This window comes from Nycticebus coucang, chromosome 4 (genome assembly GCF_027406575.1).
Source record: "Nycticebus coucang isolate mNycCou1 chromosome 4, mNycCou1.pri, whole genome shotgun sequence".
In the NCBI taxonomy this organism is placed as follows: Eukaryota; Metazoa; Chordata; class Mammalia; order Primates; family Lorisidae; genus Nycticebus; species Nycticebus coucang.
Genome location: NC_069783.1, coordinates 51827353 through 51844334, shown reverse-complemented (window position 1 = coordinate 51844334; position 16982 = coordinate 51827353). Strand labels below are relative to the sequence as shown.

Sequence of the window (16982 nt, the reverse complement as noted above, 5' to 3'; positions counted from 1 at the left end):
TTTAAAATTAATAGCCACAATTGAAGAAACAATGGCTTATTTTTCTAATCAAGTGGCCAAGCTGTTCAATCTTATTATTTTAATTGAACAAAACACCTTCTATTTTGATTATTACTGGTAACTAGCAATTTTGTTTCTCTGGTGGTTTCCATTTGTCAGTCAGGACAGATGGTTTAATATGGTGGCTACTGCTTTCAGAGTATTCTATCAGATGAATCCTCATTTCCATTGCAGTAGCTCTTGGCAATCTTTCCTTGAAAGTCCTTCTATCAGAACTTCTCTAATGTAGCTGGCCAAGGGGTCCTGCTTTGGCTGCCAGAGTTTCATTCTGCTGAATATGATATTCCTGAAATCTCATGGATATTCTTTGTGTCATTTTAAAATATTTCTGTGAGCAATGTTCTGAACAGGTAGCCTCTTCAGGTTTTATTTCTCTTAATTTGAAGTCTTTAAATTAAGTCCAAAAAAAAAAAAATCAGATTTCTGTTAGTTTGTTGTAGGTCTCAAGAAATTCTTTAACCTGTTTTATCTGATCAGATTCAGGTATTTGTGCAGTATATTTTCTTAGTACATTTATTAGTCACTTTTTCTGATGCATGAGTTTCCTCTCTGTTCTGGAAAAGTTGTCCAGCCTTTGCTTGAATGTCTCCAGTGATGCTGTTTCTTACTGAAGCACAGGCTCTTGCATCTGACATCAGTATGAGGCTGAGGCACCATGACCACTATATGGGAAAGTCCTCTGTTTTCTTCTAGAATTTTATGGTGTCAGGTCTTGCATTTAAGCCTACAATTCATCTTGAATTAATTTTTGTGTATGATGAAAGACAGGGATTCAGTTTTATTCTTCTGCACACGGCCATCCAATTTTCCCAGGACCATTTAATGAAAAGGGTATCTTTTTCCTAGTTTGTCTTTTTCTGCTTTGTCAAAATCAGTTGGTTGTAGGTGTATGATTTTATTTCTGAGTTCTGTATTTTGTTCCATTCATCTATGTGCTTCCTTTTATACCAACATAATGCTGTTTTGATTACTATATCCTTGTAATATAATTTGAAGTCAGGTAATGTAATGCCTCCAGATTTGTTCTTCTTGCTTAAGATAGTTATCGCTATTGGGGCTCTTTTTTGATTCCATGTGAAATCTAGGATTGTTCTTTCTAATTATGTGAAAAATGACATTAGTATTTTCATGGGAATTTTATTGAATCTGTAAATCATATTAAGTATATAACCATTTTAACAATATTGGTCTTCCAGTCTGTGAGCGTGAAACATTTTTCCTTTTGTTTGTGTCATCAACAATTTCTTTCATCAGTGTTATATAATTCTTCTTGTAGAGAACTTTCACCTCATGGGTTAAGTATATTCCTGGGTATTTTATTTTATCTTTCAACTATTAAAAATGCTATTGAGTTCCTGATTTGATTGTTATTATTATATAGAAATGCTCTTGAGATGTTACTGCACTTGTTAGTATACTATGTATAGAAATGATCCTGAGACTTTACTGAATTTATTTATGAAAGAGGGATAGTTTTATCTCTTCTTTTCCACTTTGGATTTTCTTCATTTCTTTCTCTTGCCTGATTGCTCTGGCTAGAACTTCCAGTATGATGTTGTCTAGAAGTGGTAACAGTGAGCACCCTTGTGTTGTTCCAGTTTTAGTGGAAATGCTTTCACCTTTACTCTGTTAAGTATGATGTTGGCTGTGGGTTTGTCATATGTGGTTTGATGCTTTAAAAAGTCTCTGAATAACCCAATGCAAGTAGCTCCTATTAAATTTGAACAGTGTCTTTAAATAACTTAGTAGTCATTCTGCCTGTGTTCCAATAGTAGGACTTATGGATTGGACTCTTGAAGCTGTTCATTTCTGGATTCTCAAATCTTACAGGGACAATTAGATAGTATTCACGACATAACTCTATTATTGATGGGTACATATTGATGAGCCCTTTCAAAGAGTTACATGACACATCTTGATGTCAGAAAATCTGGAGTTATCAGTAGTTTGATATAATTCCACCAAAATATTTTGTCATATTTTCAACAATATATGCACAATATTTGTATATGTTCTCAACCCTATGTAAATAGAAGTATTATAAAGACTTTAGAGATTTATTTTTTTTTTTTACTACAATTTACATTGCCTTCTGGGGCTAGCAATGTGGATTTTGACATGACAAGGTTCTTAGTGAGCTCAACTTCCTAAGCATATGATAGAAAAAACTGAGATGATTTTTTTAGTGCCTTTCCATAGCTTTCTTTTTAAAAGGGGAAAAAAATCCCACTTTCATTCTATTCAAAAGCCAAGATAGAGAGTTTAGTTCTAGGAATTTAAGATCTTTGAAAGCTTGTTTTTTTTCGGTAATTGCCTTCTTTGGTTTCTTGCTCTCTGTATGCATTGGGGTTTGGAGAAGATTTCATCTCAAATTTGGGAGATTTGGAGGTTGCATTCAATTTAGTTCCTCACGACCTTCAAATATACTTATTGCTCCAGCAATCTTTTTGTACTCCAGTTCCACAGAATGCTCTGGATCACTTGCAATTCTTTTTACTGTTTTACTTTGTGGGTCAGAATATTCGCACCTGTGTCATCTCAGCATCAGCTGTCACCCGCTGAATTTTAACAGATGGGCCTGGACTTTCAGTCTCACAGTAGATCTCCTGCAAGTTGATACAAAGTAGTATGCAAGTTATTTAATTGACTTTCTAATCTGGCAAGATTCAGCTCTATAGTTTTCCCCAACTCTGGTTAGGGTCTTTAGTGTTGGCTAATAAATTCCCAAGTACTATATATCTGTGAATTTTATTTTATTTTCATCTTACTTATAATTCAATCACTCTTGTTACGATCTATGATATTTCCATCCCTTGCTTCTGAGTCACAATTTATCCCATTTCCATGTGTTTTATTTCCTAAGATGAAATTTCTGTTTTTGGTTCTGTTGCCTTGATTTTCTCTAGCCATGACCCAGACGTGACATCTGTGGACACCTCTCTTTGATGACTCTCATCTGTTGCCTCAACTCCTGATTACGTCTCCCCCTGGATGCCCGTCTGTGTGCAACATCCACCTGCTGGGACCCTAACTTTTCCTTGGAAACAATGCAGGCTTTAGTGTATCCTGAAAGTGAGTGAGCTTTCTATGTTCTTTGAACATTTTCTTACTCTCATGACCCAGGCATTATTTTACTCTTTTAGTTGAGTTTTGTTTAACATAGAATTTTAAATTTCAGTAAAAATGGAAAAAACCTGGGAAGGATCCTAACCTAGAAATGGCCAAATCAGTTCAATTTTATATATACTGAGCTTTCCCTTTTTAATTTTTTAGTGGCCTAGTCATAACACATTCTTGTGGTATAGATGCTGTGTACCCAGTGCAGTCCTGAACTTAATATTCATCTCATGAATTGTCATCTGCCTACTGGGTTTAGAGATTGAGATTATAATTTTCATTTCCGATAGTCACTGTGCCATTTACTAAGGAGGCCATAGACTATGAGGCAATAGAAGTCCAACTCTGGAGTCAGACTGCCTGGGTCAAGGTTTGCTTCCATCATTTATTAACAGCATAAACTTGGGCAAGTGCCCAAGCATTTTCCTAAGCATGTTTCATTACTATAAACTAGGAATAACAATGACAAATGATATTTGTATCTTAGATTTTTTAATGGCTATTAAATGAAACTTTATATTTTACCTTCTAGAAAATCAAATACTTAGCACAGTTACTGCCATATAGTAACTTCCTAATAAATGCTACAATTTTAAAAATTTTATTTATTTAATATATTAATATTTAACATATATAATTATATATATCACAATTCAAATTTAGAATTCTGGCTTAACACTATTAGTTTTTTAGATTCGCTATTAAGGTTTGCTTATTTTACTTTTACCAAATAAGGAAAATGTTCTGTTCATGAGCTATCAATCACACACCTGAAGGACAGTGCTCTATAAACGACGAGGCTAATTTTTGGTTACAAATTGCACATGGAGCTTCATTTTCAAAATCAAGCATGGATATGGTTCTCAGAGTGTTTCACCAGGGAATGTAACAGAAATGTAAATTCTTGGACCCCACTCCTGAGTTACTGAACCAGAAGCTCTCAGGGTGAGGCCCAGTAGCAGGTGCTTTAATAAGTCCTGCAGGGAATTCTAATGCACATTCAAGTTTGAGAACTGTCATTAGATTAAGATCGGAACCACTACATGCATTTTCTATCCCATGGCTCTGGCTTCTGTGTTCATTGTTCCTCCTGCTGCCACACTCATCAGGTATCTTTCACTAGTTGGAAACCTAAAAGGCTTAACATAGAATTAAATGATTGTGTTAGATGTAGGGGAAAGACTTTTATTTAAGGTTTTCATTATAGGAAAAAAGATCCAATAGGAGAAAAAGCTAACAGCTTACCCAAGCAGTCACATCTCCTATGAATAATCAGTGACACTGTCTGGATTATTTCACTTGTTATTTGCTTTTCTGTTCAGTAGCAGCAATCAAGGCCGTAGGATCTTTATTTTCCTTTCTTGGAAATAATCCTGAAGAAACCAGGATTTGTTAGTGTCTGTGGCTGCCTTGTGGATTGTTATTTTAAGGAGCCTCTTAATTTAATCTTAGCATAATCCTTTTTTTTCTGTTGGTGTTCCAATGCTTATTATAACACATGAATAAATTTACAGTGACTGCTTAAAAGCATTTTGGGCTTCTTAAAAGCATTTGGGTACATTCTGAGCAGTTGTAAATACAATTTCATTTATTCTGAGCAGCTAATTTCTGGATAAACAGTAATTCAGTCGGTAAAAGCTATCTTTGTTATGTTTTCCCATTTTTCTAAGCATGCAAAGCGAAGCATAAACATTATATAGAATTTAGAAAGGAAATATTGGATATTATGTAAATTTAGTATATGAATTCTCACAAAATAGCATGTTCTTTCCATTTACTTATATGGGAATACTAATGTACTTGAAAACCTAAGGGGAGAATTAGCTCTAAAATTGCAAGACAGACAAAATTGCAAGCTCCTTACCATGGAGCTTGGGTAAATTATTTGATATACCACACCTTGGATTCTTTATGTTGGACATGAGAAAATAACCAATTTCAGACGCTTTTGGGGAGTAAGTGACATAATATAGGTTAAGTATCTGGCATAGAGTAAAATTGCTCAAAAAATATTGGCACAACATCTGAGCCATTTTGAACATTTCATGGTTTTGATTTGCATTTAAGATTTTTCTGATTGATGAGGCTATTTTTTTTTGGCCAGGGCAGGGTTTGAACCCTCCACCTCCGGCATATTGGACCGGCGCCCTACTCCTTGAGCCACAGGCACAGCCCGATAAGGCTATTTATGTACACATTAATTATGGTTCTTTGAGTCTTTTAATTTTTCTATGAGGTGCATAAAATAGATCTTTATTTGTCTTTTTGTTAAATGGAGAAAGGTTTTCTACTAATTAGCTTATTGCGAGATTTAACAGTGATTCATTAAACTTTAGAATCAGATCTGGGAAGGAATGATCTTGGAGGCCATCAAGTTCAAGCACTCGCTTTACCAAATAAACAGTCCCATCCCTGAAAGCGGAAATGACATGGCCAAGGCTTCACGGCTAGTTGTTGGTGTGACATCACCTGTTCCCTCCAAGTTGGTGACCTGTTATATGGCAGGGAGACATATATCATCTCCAACATCCAGAGCTCCTCAGCTTGGCACAGGAGGCCCTGCACAATGAGGCCTCTGCTGACCTCCAGATTCACCAGCACCATTTCCTGCCTGACACATTATGATTCTGCAGTATGCATAATACTGAAGTTTTTCTTTAACCACACCTCTTTTAATGTTGGCTTCTTTGCCTGAAAGGCCTTTACCTCCTTAATTCTGTGAATCACAGGATAGCAGTCCTTAAAATCCTCACAATCCTGTCTCCATCTCTCGCCCACACATATCCCCAAACCTGCTGTGCCTCCACATCACACTCTTGTCATAGCTTTGACTACATTGTATTAAAATGAGACATCCATACGTCTGTCTCATTTGCTATCTTACAAAGCTTTCAAATGCTGGGTACAAGTCCTATTTATGTCTCTGTTTTTGGCACCTAGTCCAGGGGCTGGCACATTCTACAAGTTTAACAAATGCTAATTGAACTGACCTGTCGTCTGGCTTCTGTGAATCGCCTTTTGGATTGTCTTCACTTACGTATCATTGTGATTGTCTCTAGTCTAACAATTTCAGAGTCAAATGCACGCCACTTATGGTTCACAGACCTAAAGTCTCCAGCCTTCCGACCTAACAGTCATGTGAATACAGAAAGTTTAGAATGTTTCAGCTTTGTTTCTTTCTTTTTAAAATTTTTTGTTGTTGTAAACAATACACAGAAAAATGCACAAAACATAGATTTACTGTTCACATGTTGATATAATGTAAATACCCCCATCTCTCTTTTTCCCCTGTCTCTACCACCGATGCTGAGAAACAGCACTGCCAGCACCCAGAAGTTCTTTCCTAATCACTGTTCTTTCCTAATCACTCTCTGCACAGTAAAGGCAGCCCGATTCTGATCTTTATGATAACAATGTCTGTAGTTTTCTTTATACTTTTTCTATATAAGTATACATCCTTAAGGGTTGTAGATATTTTTCCTGTTTTTTAATATTATATAAATAGAAGCATACCCTGGTCATTGTTTTGTGTATGGCAGGTATACAGAAATATAATGTTTATTTTTAAATTGTGTTAAAAGACCCATGACATCAAATTCAATATTTTAACCATTTTTAAGTGTGCAGCTCTGGGGGGTTAAGTATGTTGTGAAACAGACTTTCATTTTATAAATCTGAAACTCTCTACCCACTAAACAATAGCTTCCCTTTCCACTCTTCTCTCAGCCCCTGGTAAACCTCTCTTCTGTTTTCTGTTTCTGTGACTTTGACTGCTACCTTAGATCCCCACTTCAGTACAGTCATACTGTATTTGTCTTTTTTTGTGACTGATATATTTCACTTAATGTCCTCAAGGTTCATCCATGTTGCAGCATGTGCTTGAATTTCCTTCCTTTTTAAGGTTGATTAATATTATATTATTGTCTACATATATAAACACTCATTTTGTTTATGTATTTATCTGTCAATGGACATTGGATTACTTCCACCTCTTGGCTATTGTGAAGAGTGCTACCATAAATATGGTATGAAAATATCTCTTCAGGGAGGCGGAGCAAGATGGCAGCCGAGTAACAACTTCCTTGCATCTGGGCACCGTGAGCCTGGGGAGATAGGACTCCAAGCATCTCTGGCTGGTGGGAACTGCCTATCATCACTCCTATGAGGATACAGGGAGTCAGCGAGAGACTTCTGAACCCCAAGAGGAGGACTAAAACAGTGGAAAACCGGCAAGTGGTCGCATGTGCTCAATCCGTCTAAACCCGCCCACAACTGTAAGTTCAGTATCAGCGAGACTGCAAACCAGAAAGGCCTTACCTGTGAACTGTTTTGATGTCCTTGGACTTGGCACTGAGTTGAACTGCCTTGGGGAAGGCCTGGGCGGGAGTGCGGAGAACTTTGGCCGTTGTCTGGGGCCCCAGTCTGAGCCGCTGAGCCAGACGGAGCTAATAGTGTTTGGCGGTGGGTCACACGGAACCACTGTCAGTGATCTGCCCCGGCAAGCTCCGCCCTCAGGGTCGCAGAGCTAGAAACGGGTGGGAGCTGGTGACCCAGCAACCAAGTAGCCTAAGGGTGGGGTCTGAGCCGCCTTGCAGCCCTAACCCTCAGGGGCCGAGTGAGACCGGTTTTGGCACACTGGGTAAGTGGATAGCCACTTCAGCAGTGATTCCAGCGAGAAAGCTGGGAAAGCTTCTGCTCAGCAAGTTTACAAGTTCAAAGTGCCTTTTAAGTAGGCTGAAGAGAGATTTAGGGTGTCTACCTGCTGGGGTTTGAGAAATCAGCAGTCCCCAGTCGTATCAGAACTGTGACTAACATCTCATACCCCAGAAGACCACGTGTTGCCCAGACAATATTCAATAACATATACAAACTGCTTTGTTTTTGGTTGTGTATTTTTTCTTTTTTGTTTATTTTGACGTTGTTGATGTTCTTTTGTTTTTTAATTTCAATCTTTTCCATACAGATCCCTTTTTCTTTCTCAATTTTTCTAGTTTAATTATAATTTCCCATTGCTGCCTTTTTAAATAACTACAACTTCATTTTTGCTAGTGTTTCTACCGCTATCATTTGGTTTTTCACCCAATTGAATCCCTGTAAAGTTTTCTGTTTGCTTGTTTTGGTTTGATTTATAGCATTTTTGTCTTTCCTCTCTACTTGGTGGAGGTGGGGTACTGTGTCTGATCAGGTTAGCAAAGAGCTGCTGACCTCAAGGGAACCACGCAACTGGGCACCCCCAGAAGGTGGGGTTTTTTAAGGTGGTGTCAAAGTACCCTACTGTACACCTATATTGCCCTGTCTCCCTCTTTCTGTGCCTCTCTTCTTTTTGTCAATATTCCATATCCCCACCCCCTCTCCTTTCTCTATCTTTCTTTCTTTTCTTATCACTCGGTCCTCCTCTCTTTCATCCCTTTTTTACTCTTCAACCTTCTCACCGTTCTGGTCCTGTAACCCTTAGTCCACAGGCACAAGAACTTAAAGAGCAAGAGGAAGTGAAAGGAAAATTAGGGCAAGGAAACAGATAAAAGAAATTACTCATGAGGAAGAATCAGCAGAAAACTCCAGGCAACATGAAGAACCAGTCCAGAGCAACCCCGCCAAGGGACCATGAGGTAGCTACTGCAGAGGAATCCACCTATACAGAAATGTTAGGAATGACAGAAAGGGAATTTAGCATACACATGTTGAAAACAATGAAAGAAATGATGGAAACAATGAAGGAAACTGCTAATAAAGTGGAAAATAACCAAAAGGAAATCCAAAAACAGAATCAAACAAGAGATGAACGATATGAAGAATATAAAAAGGATATAGCAGAGCTGAAGGAAGTGAAACAGTCAATTAGGGAACTTAAAGATGCAATGTAAAGTATCAGCAACAGGTTAGACCATGCAGAAGAAAGAATTTCAGAGGTAGAAGACAAAGTTCTTGAGATAACTCAGATAGAAAAAGAGGCAGAAAAGAAGAGAGAGAAAGCAGAACGTTCACTGTCAGAATTATGGGATTTTATGAAGCGTTCCAACATACGAGTTATAGGAATTCCAGAAGGGGAAGAGGAATGCCCCAGAGGAATGGAAGCCATACTAGAGAATATTATAAAAGAAAATTTCCCAAACATCAACAAAGATACTGACACACTGCTTTCAGAGGGATATCGGACCCCAGGTAGCCTCAACTCTAACCGAGCTTCTCCAAGACACATTGTGATGAACCTGTCCAAAGTCAAGAAAAGAAAAGATTCTGCAAGCTGCCAGGAGTAAGCGCCAGTTGACCTATAGGGGCAAATCCATCAGAGTGACCGCAGACTTCTCCAATGAAACTTTCCAAGTAAGAAGACAATGGTCATCTACCTTTAATCTACTTAAACAGAACAATTTTCAGCCCAGAATTCTGTACCCTGCTAAGCTAAGCTTCAAAATTGACCCAGAAATCAAATCATTTACGGATATACAAACATTGAGGAAATTCGCCACAACAAGACCAGCTCTACAGGAAATACTTCAACCTGTTCTGCATACTGACCACCACAATGGATCAGTAGCAAAGTAAGAACTCAGAAATCAAAGGACAGAACCAAACCTCCACACTGATGCAAAAGATAAAACTAAGCAATGGACTCTCACCAAATAAGACGAATAGAATACCACCACACTTATCAATTATCTCCATAAATGTTAATGGCTTGAATTCCCCACTGAAGAGACATAGATTGGCTGACTGGATTAAAAAACACAAGCCATCCATTTGCTGTTTGCAAGAAACACACCTGGCTTCAAAAGACAAATTAAAGCTCCGAGTCAAGTGTTGGAAGACAATTTTTCAGGCAAATGGAATTCAGAAGAAAAGAGGAGTTGCAATCTTATTTTCAGATACATGTGGATTTAAAGCAACTAAAGTCAAAAAAGACAAAGATGGTCACTTTATATTGGTCAAGGGAAAACTACAACAAGAAGACATTTCAATTCTAAATATCTATGCACCCAATTTAAATGCTCCCAGATTCTTGAAACAGACCTTACTCAGTCTGAGCAATATGATATCTGATAATACCATCATAACAGGGGACTTTAACACAACTCTTACAGAGCTGGACAGATCCTCTAAACAGAAATTAAACAAAGATATAAGAGATTTAAATGAGACCCTAGAACAACTATGCTTGATAGATGCATATAGAACACTCCACCCCAAAGATAAAGAATATACATTATTCTCATCACCCCATGGAACATTCTCCAAAATTGATCATATCCTGGGACACAAAACAAATATCAACAGAATCAAAAGAATTGAAATTTTACCTTGTATCTTCTTAGACCATAAGGCACTAAAGGTGGAACTCAACTCTAACAAAAATGCTCGACCCCACCCAAAGGCATGGAAACTCAACAATCTTCTGTTGAATAACAGATGGGTGAAGGAAGAAATAAAACAGGAAATCATTAACTTCCTTGAGCATAACAACAATGAAGACACAAGCTACCAAAACCTGTGGGATACTGCAAAAGCAGTTTTGAGAGGAAAATTCATCGCTTTAGATGCCTACATTCGAAAAACAGAAAGAGAGCACATCAACAATCTCACAATAGATCTTATGGAACTGGAAAATGAAGAACAATCTAAGCCTAAACTCAGTAGAAGAAAAGAAATATCCAAAATCAAATCAGAGATCAATGAAATTGAAAACAAAAGAATCATTCAGAAAATTAATGAAACAAGGAGTTGGTTTGTTGAAAAAATAAATAAAATAGATAAACCATTGGCCAGACTAACTAGAAATAGAAAAGTAAAATCTCTAGTAACCTCAATCAGAAACGATAAAGGGGAATTAACAACTGATACCACAGAGATACAAGAGATCATCTCTGAATACTACCAGAAACTCTATGCCCAGAAATTTGACAATGTGAAGGAAATGGATCAATATTTGGAATCACACCCTCTCCCTAGACTTAGCCAGGAAGAAATAGAGCTCCTGAACAGACCAATTTCAAGCACTGAGATCAAAGAAACAATAAAAAAGCTTCCAACTAAAAAATGCCCTGGTCCAGATGGCTTCACTCCAGAATTCTATCAAACCTTCAAGGAAGAGCTTATTCTTGTACTGCAGAAATTATTCCAAAAATCTGAGGAAGAAGGAATCTTCCCCAACACATTCTATGAAGCAAACATCACCCTGATACCAAAACCAGGAAAAGACCCAAACAAAAAGGAGAATTTCAGACCAATCTCACTCATGAATATAGATGGAAAAATTCTCAACAAAATCCTAGCCAATGGATTACAGCTTATCATCAAAAAAGTCATTCATCATGATCAAGTAGGCTTCATCCCAGGGATGCAAGGCTGGTTTAACATACGCAAGTCCATAAACGTTATCCACCATATTAACAGAGGCAAAAATAAAGATCACATGATCCTCTCAATAGATGCAGAAAAAGCATTTGATAAAATCCAGCATCCTTTTCTAATTAGAACACTGAAGAGTCTAGGCATAGGTGGCACATTTCTAAAACTGATTGAAGCTATCTATGACAAACCCACAGCCAATATTTTACTGAATGGAGTAAAACTGAAAGCTTTTCCTCTTAGAACTGGAACCAGACAAGGTTGTCCTCTGTCACCTTTACTATTCAACATAGTGCTGGAAGTTCTGGCCAATACAATTAGGCAAGACAAGGAAATAAAGGGAATCCAAATGGGAGCAGAGGAGGTCAAACTCTCCCTCTTTGCTGACGACATGATCTTATACTTAGAGAACCCCAAAGACTCAACCACAAGACTCCTCGAAGTCATCAAACAATATAGTAATGTTTCAGGATATAAAATCAATGTCCACAAGTCAGTAGCCTTTGTATACACCAATAACAGTCAAGATGAGAAGCTAATTAAGGACACAACTCCCTTCACCATAGTTTCAAACAAAATGAAATACCTAGGAATATACCTCACAAAGGAGGCGAAGGACCTCTATAAAGAAAACTATGAAATCCTCAGAAAGGAAATAGCAGAGGATATTAACAAATGGAAGAACATACCATGCTCATGGATGGGAAGAATCAACATTGTTAAAATGTCTATACTTCCCAAAGCAATCTACCTATTCAATGCCATTCCTATCAAAGTACCTACATCGTACTTTCAAGAATTGGAAAAAATCATTCTGCGTTTTGTATGGAACCGGAAAATACCCCGTATAGCTAAGGCAGTTCTTAGTAACAAAAATAAAGCTGGGGGCATCAGCATACCAGATTTTAGTCTGTACTATAAAGCCATAGTGCTCAAGACAGCGTGGTATTGGCACAAAAACAGAGACATAGACACTTGGAATCGAATTGAACACCAAGAAATGAAACTAACATCTTACAACCACCTAATCTTGGATAAACCAAACAAGAACATACCTTGGGGGAAAGACTCCCTATTCAATAAATGGTGTTGGGAGAACTGGATGTCTACATGTAAAAGACTGAAACTGGACCCACACCTTTCCCCACTCACAAAAATTGATTCAAGATGGATAAAGGACTTAAATTTAAGGCATGAAACAATAAAAATCCTCAAAGAAAGCATAGGCAAAACACTGGAAGTTATTGGCCTGGGGGAAGACTTCATGAAGAAGACTGCCATGGCAGTTGCACCACCAACAAAAATAAACAAATGGGACCTCATTAAATGAAAAGCTTCTGTACAGCTAAGGAGACAATAACCAAAGCAAAGAGACAACCCACACAATGGGAAAGGATATTTGCATATTTTCAATCAGACAAAAGCTTGATAACCAGGATCTATAGAGAACTCAAATTTATCCATATGAAAAAAGCCAACAATCCCTTATATCAATGGGCAAGAGACATGAATAGAACTTTCTCTAAAGACGACAGACGAATGGCTAACAAACACATGAAAAAATGTTCATCATCTCTATATATTAGAGAAATGCAAATCAAAACATCCCTGTGATATCATCTAACCCCAGTGAGAATGGCCCACATCACAAAATCTCAAAACTGCAGATGCTGGCGTGGATGTGTAGAGAAGGGAACACTTTTACACTGCTGGTGGGACTGCAAACTAGTACAACCTTTCTGGAAGGAAGTATGGAGAAACCTCAAAGCTCTCAACCTAGACCTCCCATTTGGTCCTGCAATCCCATTACTGGGCATCTACCCAGAAGGAAAGAAATCCTTTTATCATAAGGACACTTGTACTAGACTGTTTATTGCAGCTCAATTTACAATCGCCAAAATTTGGAAACAGCCTAAATGCCCACCAACCCAGGAATGGATTAACAAGCTGTGGTATATGTATACCGTGGAATACTATTCAGCCATTAAAAAAAAATGGAGACTTTACGTCCTTCGTATTAACCTGGATGGAAGTGGAAGACATTATTCTTAGTAAAGCATCACAAGAATGGAGAAGCATGAATCCTATGTACTCAATCTTGATATGAGGACAATTAATGACAATTAAGGTTATGGGGGGGGTAAGCAGAAAGAGGGATGGAGGGAGGGGGGTGGGGCCTTAGTGTGTGTCACACTTTATGGGGGCAAGACATGATTGCAAGAGGGACTTTACCTAACAATTGTAATCAGTGTAACTGGCTTATTGTACCCTCAATGAATCCCCAACAATAAAAAAAAAAAAAAAAATTAAAAAAGTAAAGAAAATATCTCTTCAAAATCCCGCTTTCAATTCTTTCAGGTATATACACAGAAGTAGGATTGCTTGAAGATATAATAATTCTGCTTTTACTTTTCAGTGGAATCTCCTTACTGTTTTCCATAAAGGCTTCACCATTTTATAATTCCACTAACAGTGAATAAGCATTCCAATTTTTCCACATCCTTGCAAGCCCTATGTTATTTTCTGTTTTTTTTTTTTTTTTTTAATAGTAGTTATCCTAATGGATGATAGCTCATTGTAGTTTTAATTTGCATTTTTCTGGTGATTAGTGATGCTGAACTCTTTTCATATGGTTGTTGGTCATTTGCATATCTATAATTGGTTTTTATATAATGATCTTTTATTCAGTCATCTTTCTAAATTCACGTATTCATTTTACTATTTTTTCTATAGATTCCTTTGGGACACACATACAACACACAAAGAGTTATATAATTTGTGTGAATTATAGTCTTTTTTTAAAAAAATTCTTATAAGTATTTTTTCTTGCCCTACCTCTCTGGCTAAAAGTTCACCATTGATGTCTCATGTTTTTATGTTCATTGATTTCTTTACCGCTTCCAAAAAAAATGCAGATACATTCAAAATTCTTTAAGTATCTTTGTTTGCTGCCTAAAACTTGCTGCTACTTCTTAAGTTGTTGAATTATATAAGAGTGTGTGTTTTGGTGACCTCAAATAACATCTCCACCATTTTAATCATGGTTGACTCTGGGTACTAGTAAAGCAGAATTACCTTAATCTCATTCAAGTTTGGGCCAGTTAAATGAACTGAAAGTGGGCTACTATACTTTCTCATGGGAGAGCCTTCATTCTGGAATGAAACTCTTTGGGGGCACAGCCATAAACAGACGGGAGCTTACCAATGTCCCTGATCTTTGCAGACTTTTGCATTATGATTTTTGTATGCCTCACTCTGGGAGGCCACCAAACACACACCCAGCTTCTCACAGCCGGTTTCAGATTTTGAGGGCAGCGGTGGCCAAATGCCAGCTGAGCGCCTTGGTTTCCTGTCTTCTCCTGCCTCTCTATCTAATGTCTTGTCTCATTCTCTTGTTAGTAGGTAGAAGTTTTCAAGAAGTTTCAAAATATTTTATCTTTCTTCAAGAGGAAGTTATGGCCAAATGACCTAACTTATTAGTTTGTCCAACCTCAAGGTGCTTTATTTTTTTCTTTAGATAAGTCTTTAAAATGAGGAGGGTAAAATTTATTTAGGTTTTTCATTTTATTAGGAAATACTTTTTTTCTGAAATTTTTTTCTTTGACCAAAGAATGGCTGAACAAAGCATTTAAGTGAATTAATCAGGATAGTTATGTTCCCTTCTATACTCTGAGATAGTTGAAGGACGAAAGGTGAATTGAGTGAACACTACAGTCAAAATATCATGTACTTTTTTGAGAAGTTGTTAGAGTTTGTATACTTTCATGCCTCCCTCCTCCCTCTTCTTAACTTCTGCCTGATTAGGGATTAGGTGATCATCTTTTCCTTATTGTCTTCCCTACGTCGACCCTGTATGTGGGTTCACTTTCCTAGGACTGCCACACAAAGTGTGTGACTTAAGCTACAGAAATTTATTTTACTATGGTTTTGAAGGCTGGAAGTCTACAAGTCTGCGATGACTGTGTAGGCAGAGTTGGTTCCTTCTAAGAGCTGTGAAGGAGATTCTGTTCCATGCTTTGCTCCTGATTTCTGGGTTTTTTTCTGGCCATCTTCGGCTTGCACATGCATTACCCTGATCTCTGCTTTTATCTGCACAGTGGTTTTCTCTCCATGTACATGTGTCTCTCTGAGTCCGGATTTCTCCTTTGCTGGGAGCTGACCTCCTGGGAGGCAAGGACCTCCCAGTTTGAGGAACTGCATTTGAGTCAAGGACCAACTGCAAACCTGGCCTCAGTGGTTTCTTGTTATGGCTGGTTCCTGAAGCAGATTAGAATGGAGCCACGCCCCTTTGGTCAGCACAGACTGCTGAGAATGCTATTTTGCTCTTAGGCTGTTTTTAATCAAGTTATGCAGTTATGACAAGATCATGCCTTCAAGCTACTATATGTAAAAGCTGTGCAATAAAGCTGAGATTGCTTGTTCCCATTGAGGAAAAGCCCTCCTGATCCCGCTATTTCATGTCTTTCATTTTCCATCCTGCACTGGTCTACTCCCAGGTTTTCCTAATAACCTTTGCCAGGCAGGTTCCCAGCACCCCTTTTCACAAGTCATATTGAATTAGCACCTTCCCCCAGTCTCTTGACCCAGTTACATCTGCAAAGACCCTATTTCCAAATAAAGCTCACTTATTGGGGGTTAGGATGTCAATGTATTTTTTAGGGGTACACAATTCAAGTATAACAGTAACATTCTTGGTCATCATTTAATATTTAAACAAATATTTGTTGAACAAGTACTGCTCAAAAATCCCTTTACTTTTATAGAGCATGCATTTTTGTGGTGGAAAGGGGAGATTTAGGCAGAAGGAGAGGAAGTAGAATATTCTACATTTGCTGAAGGCAAAAGAAACAATTCCAGCCACTGTTTCCTTAAAAAGAGATTTAGCATTTTCAACCAAATGAATACCTGTAACAACAGGAATACACGAAGCCTCAGCAGGAGAGAGTATCCCAGCTGCTGTGCAGCCAGCCTTCTGCATTCCTTAGGCACTTCTTTCACCACCATTGCCCAGATAATGTTTAGCAACTGGCTGCAGTAGCTCAGCCAAGGGAATGATATCTGCCATTTATTGGGGATATGACACGGAGCTTTGTGGTCCCTAAACCTATAAGTTTTAATCATTTTCTTTGTGTGGCTTCATTTTGTAGTTTCTGCAGCAGTAGTTGTTGCAAATTAAAATAGCCCAGGTCACTTATTTATTATTTAGTCTGATAATCTACTTGCTAGCAGTTAGGGTGGGGGGAAAGGTAGCTACTAGGCAAAGTTCAGGCAGCAGAGAAAGCCAGCATTGTCTGCTATTGTTTTTGACTTCCATGGTTTTTGTAAATAAACACGAGAGTTACTGGGGAAAATAAGGGAGATGGGAGGTCATGGGAATCACTGGAAGAATTGCTAGGGCAGTTGTTCCTGAATTGTAGTCTACAGATTCCCTGGGGTTGTTCAACCCTTACAAAGTTGTG

At 37.9% G+C, this 16982-nt stretch overlaps 1 protein-coding gene across 1 annotated transcript; it reads right to left on the bottom strand.

Annotated features, from left to right (window-relative positions):
* Positions 1-280: 280 nt before the first annotated feature.
* On the bottom strand, positions 281-15591 carry LOC128584303 (mitochondrial import inner membrane translocase subunit Tim9-like). Its single transcript, XM_053589333.1, is given in 2 exon segments — positions 281-563; positions 15470-15591. Coding segments are annotated over 2 exon segments (405 nt in total).
* Between the last annotated feature and the right edge of the window lie 1391 nt (positions 15592-16982).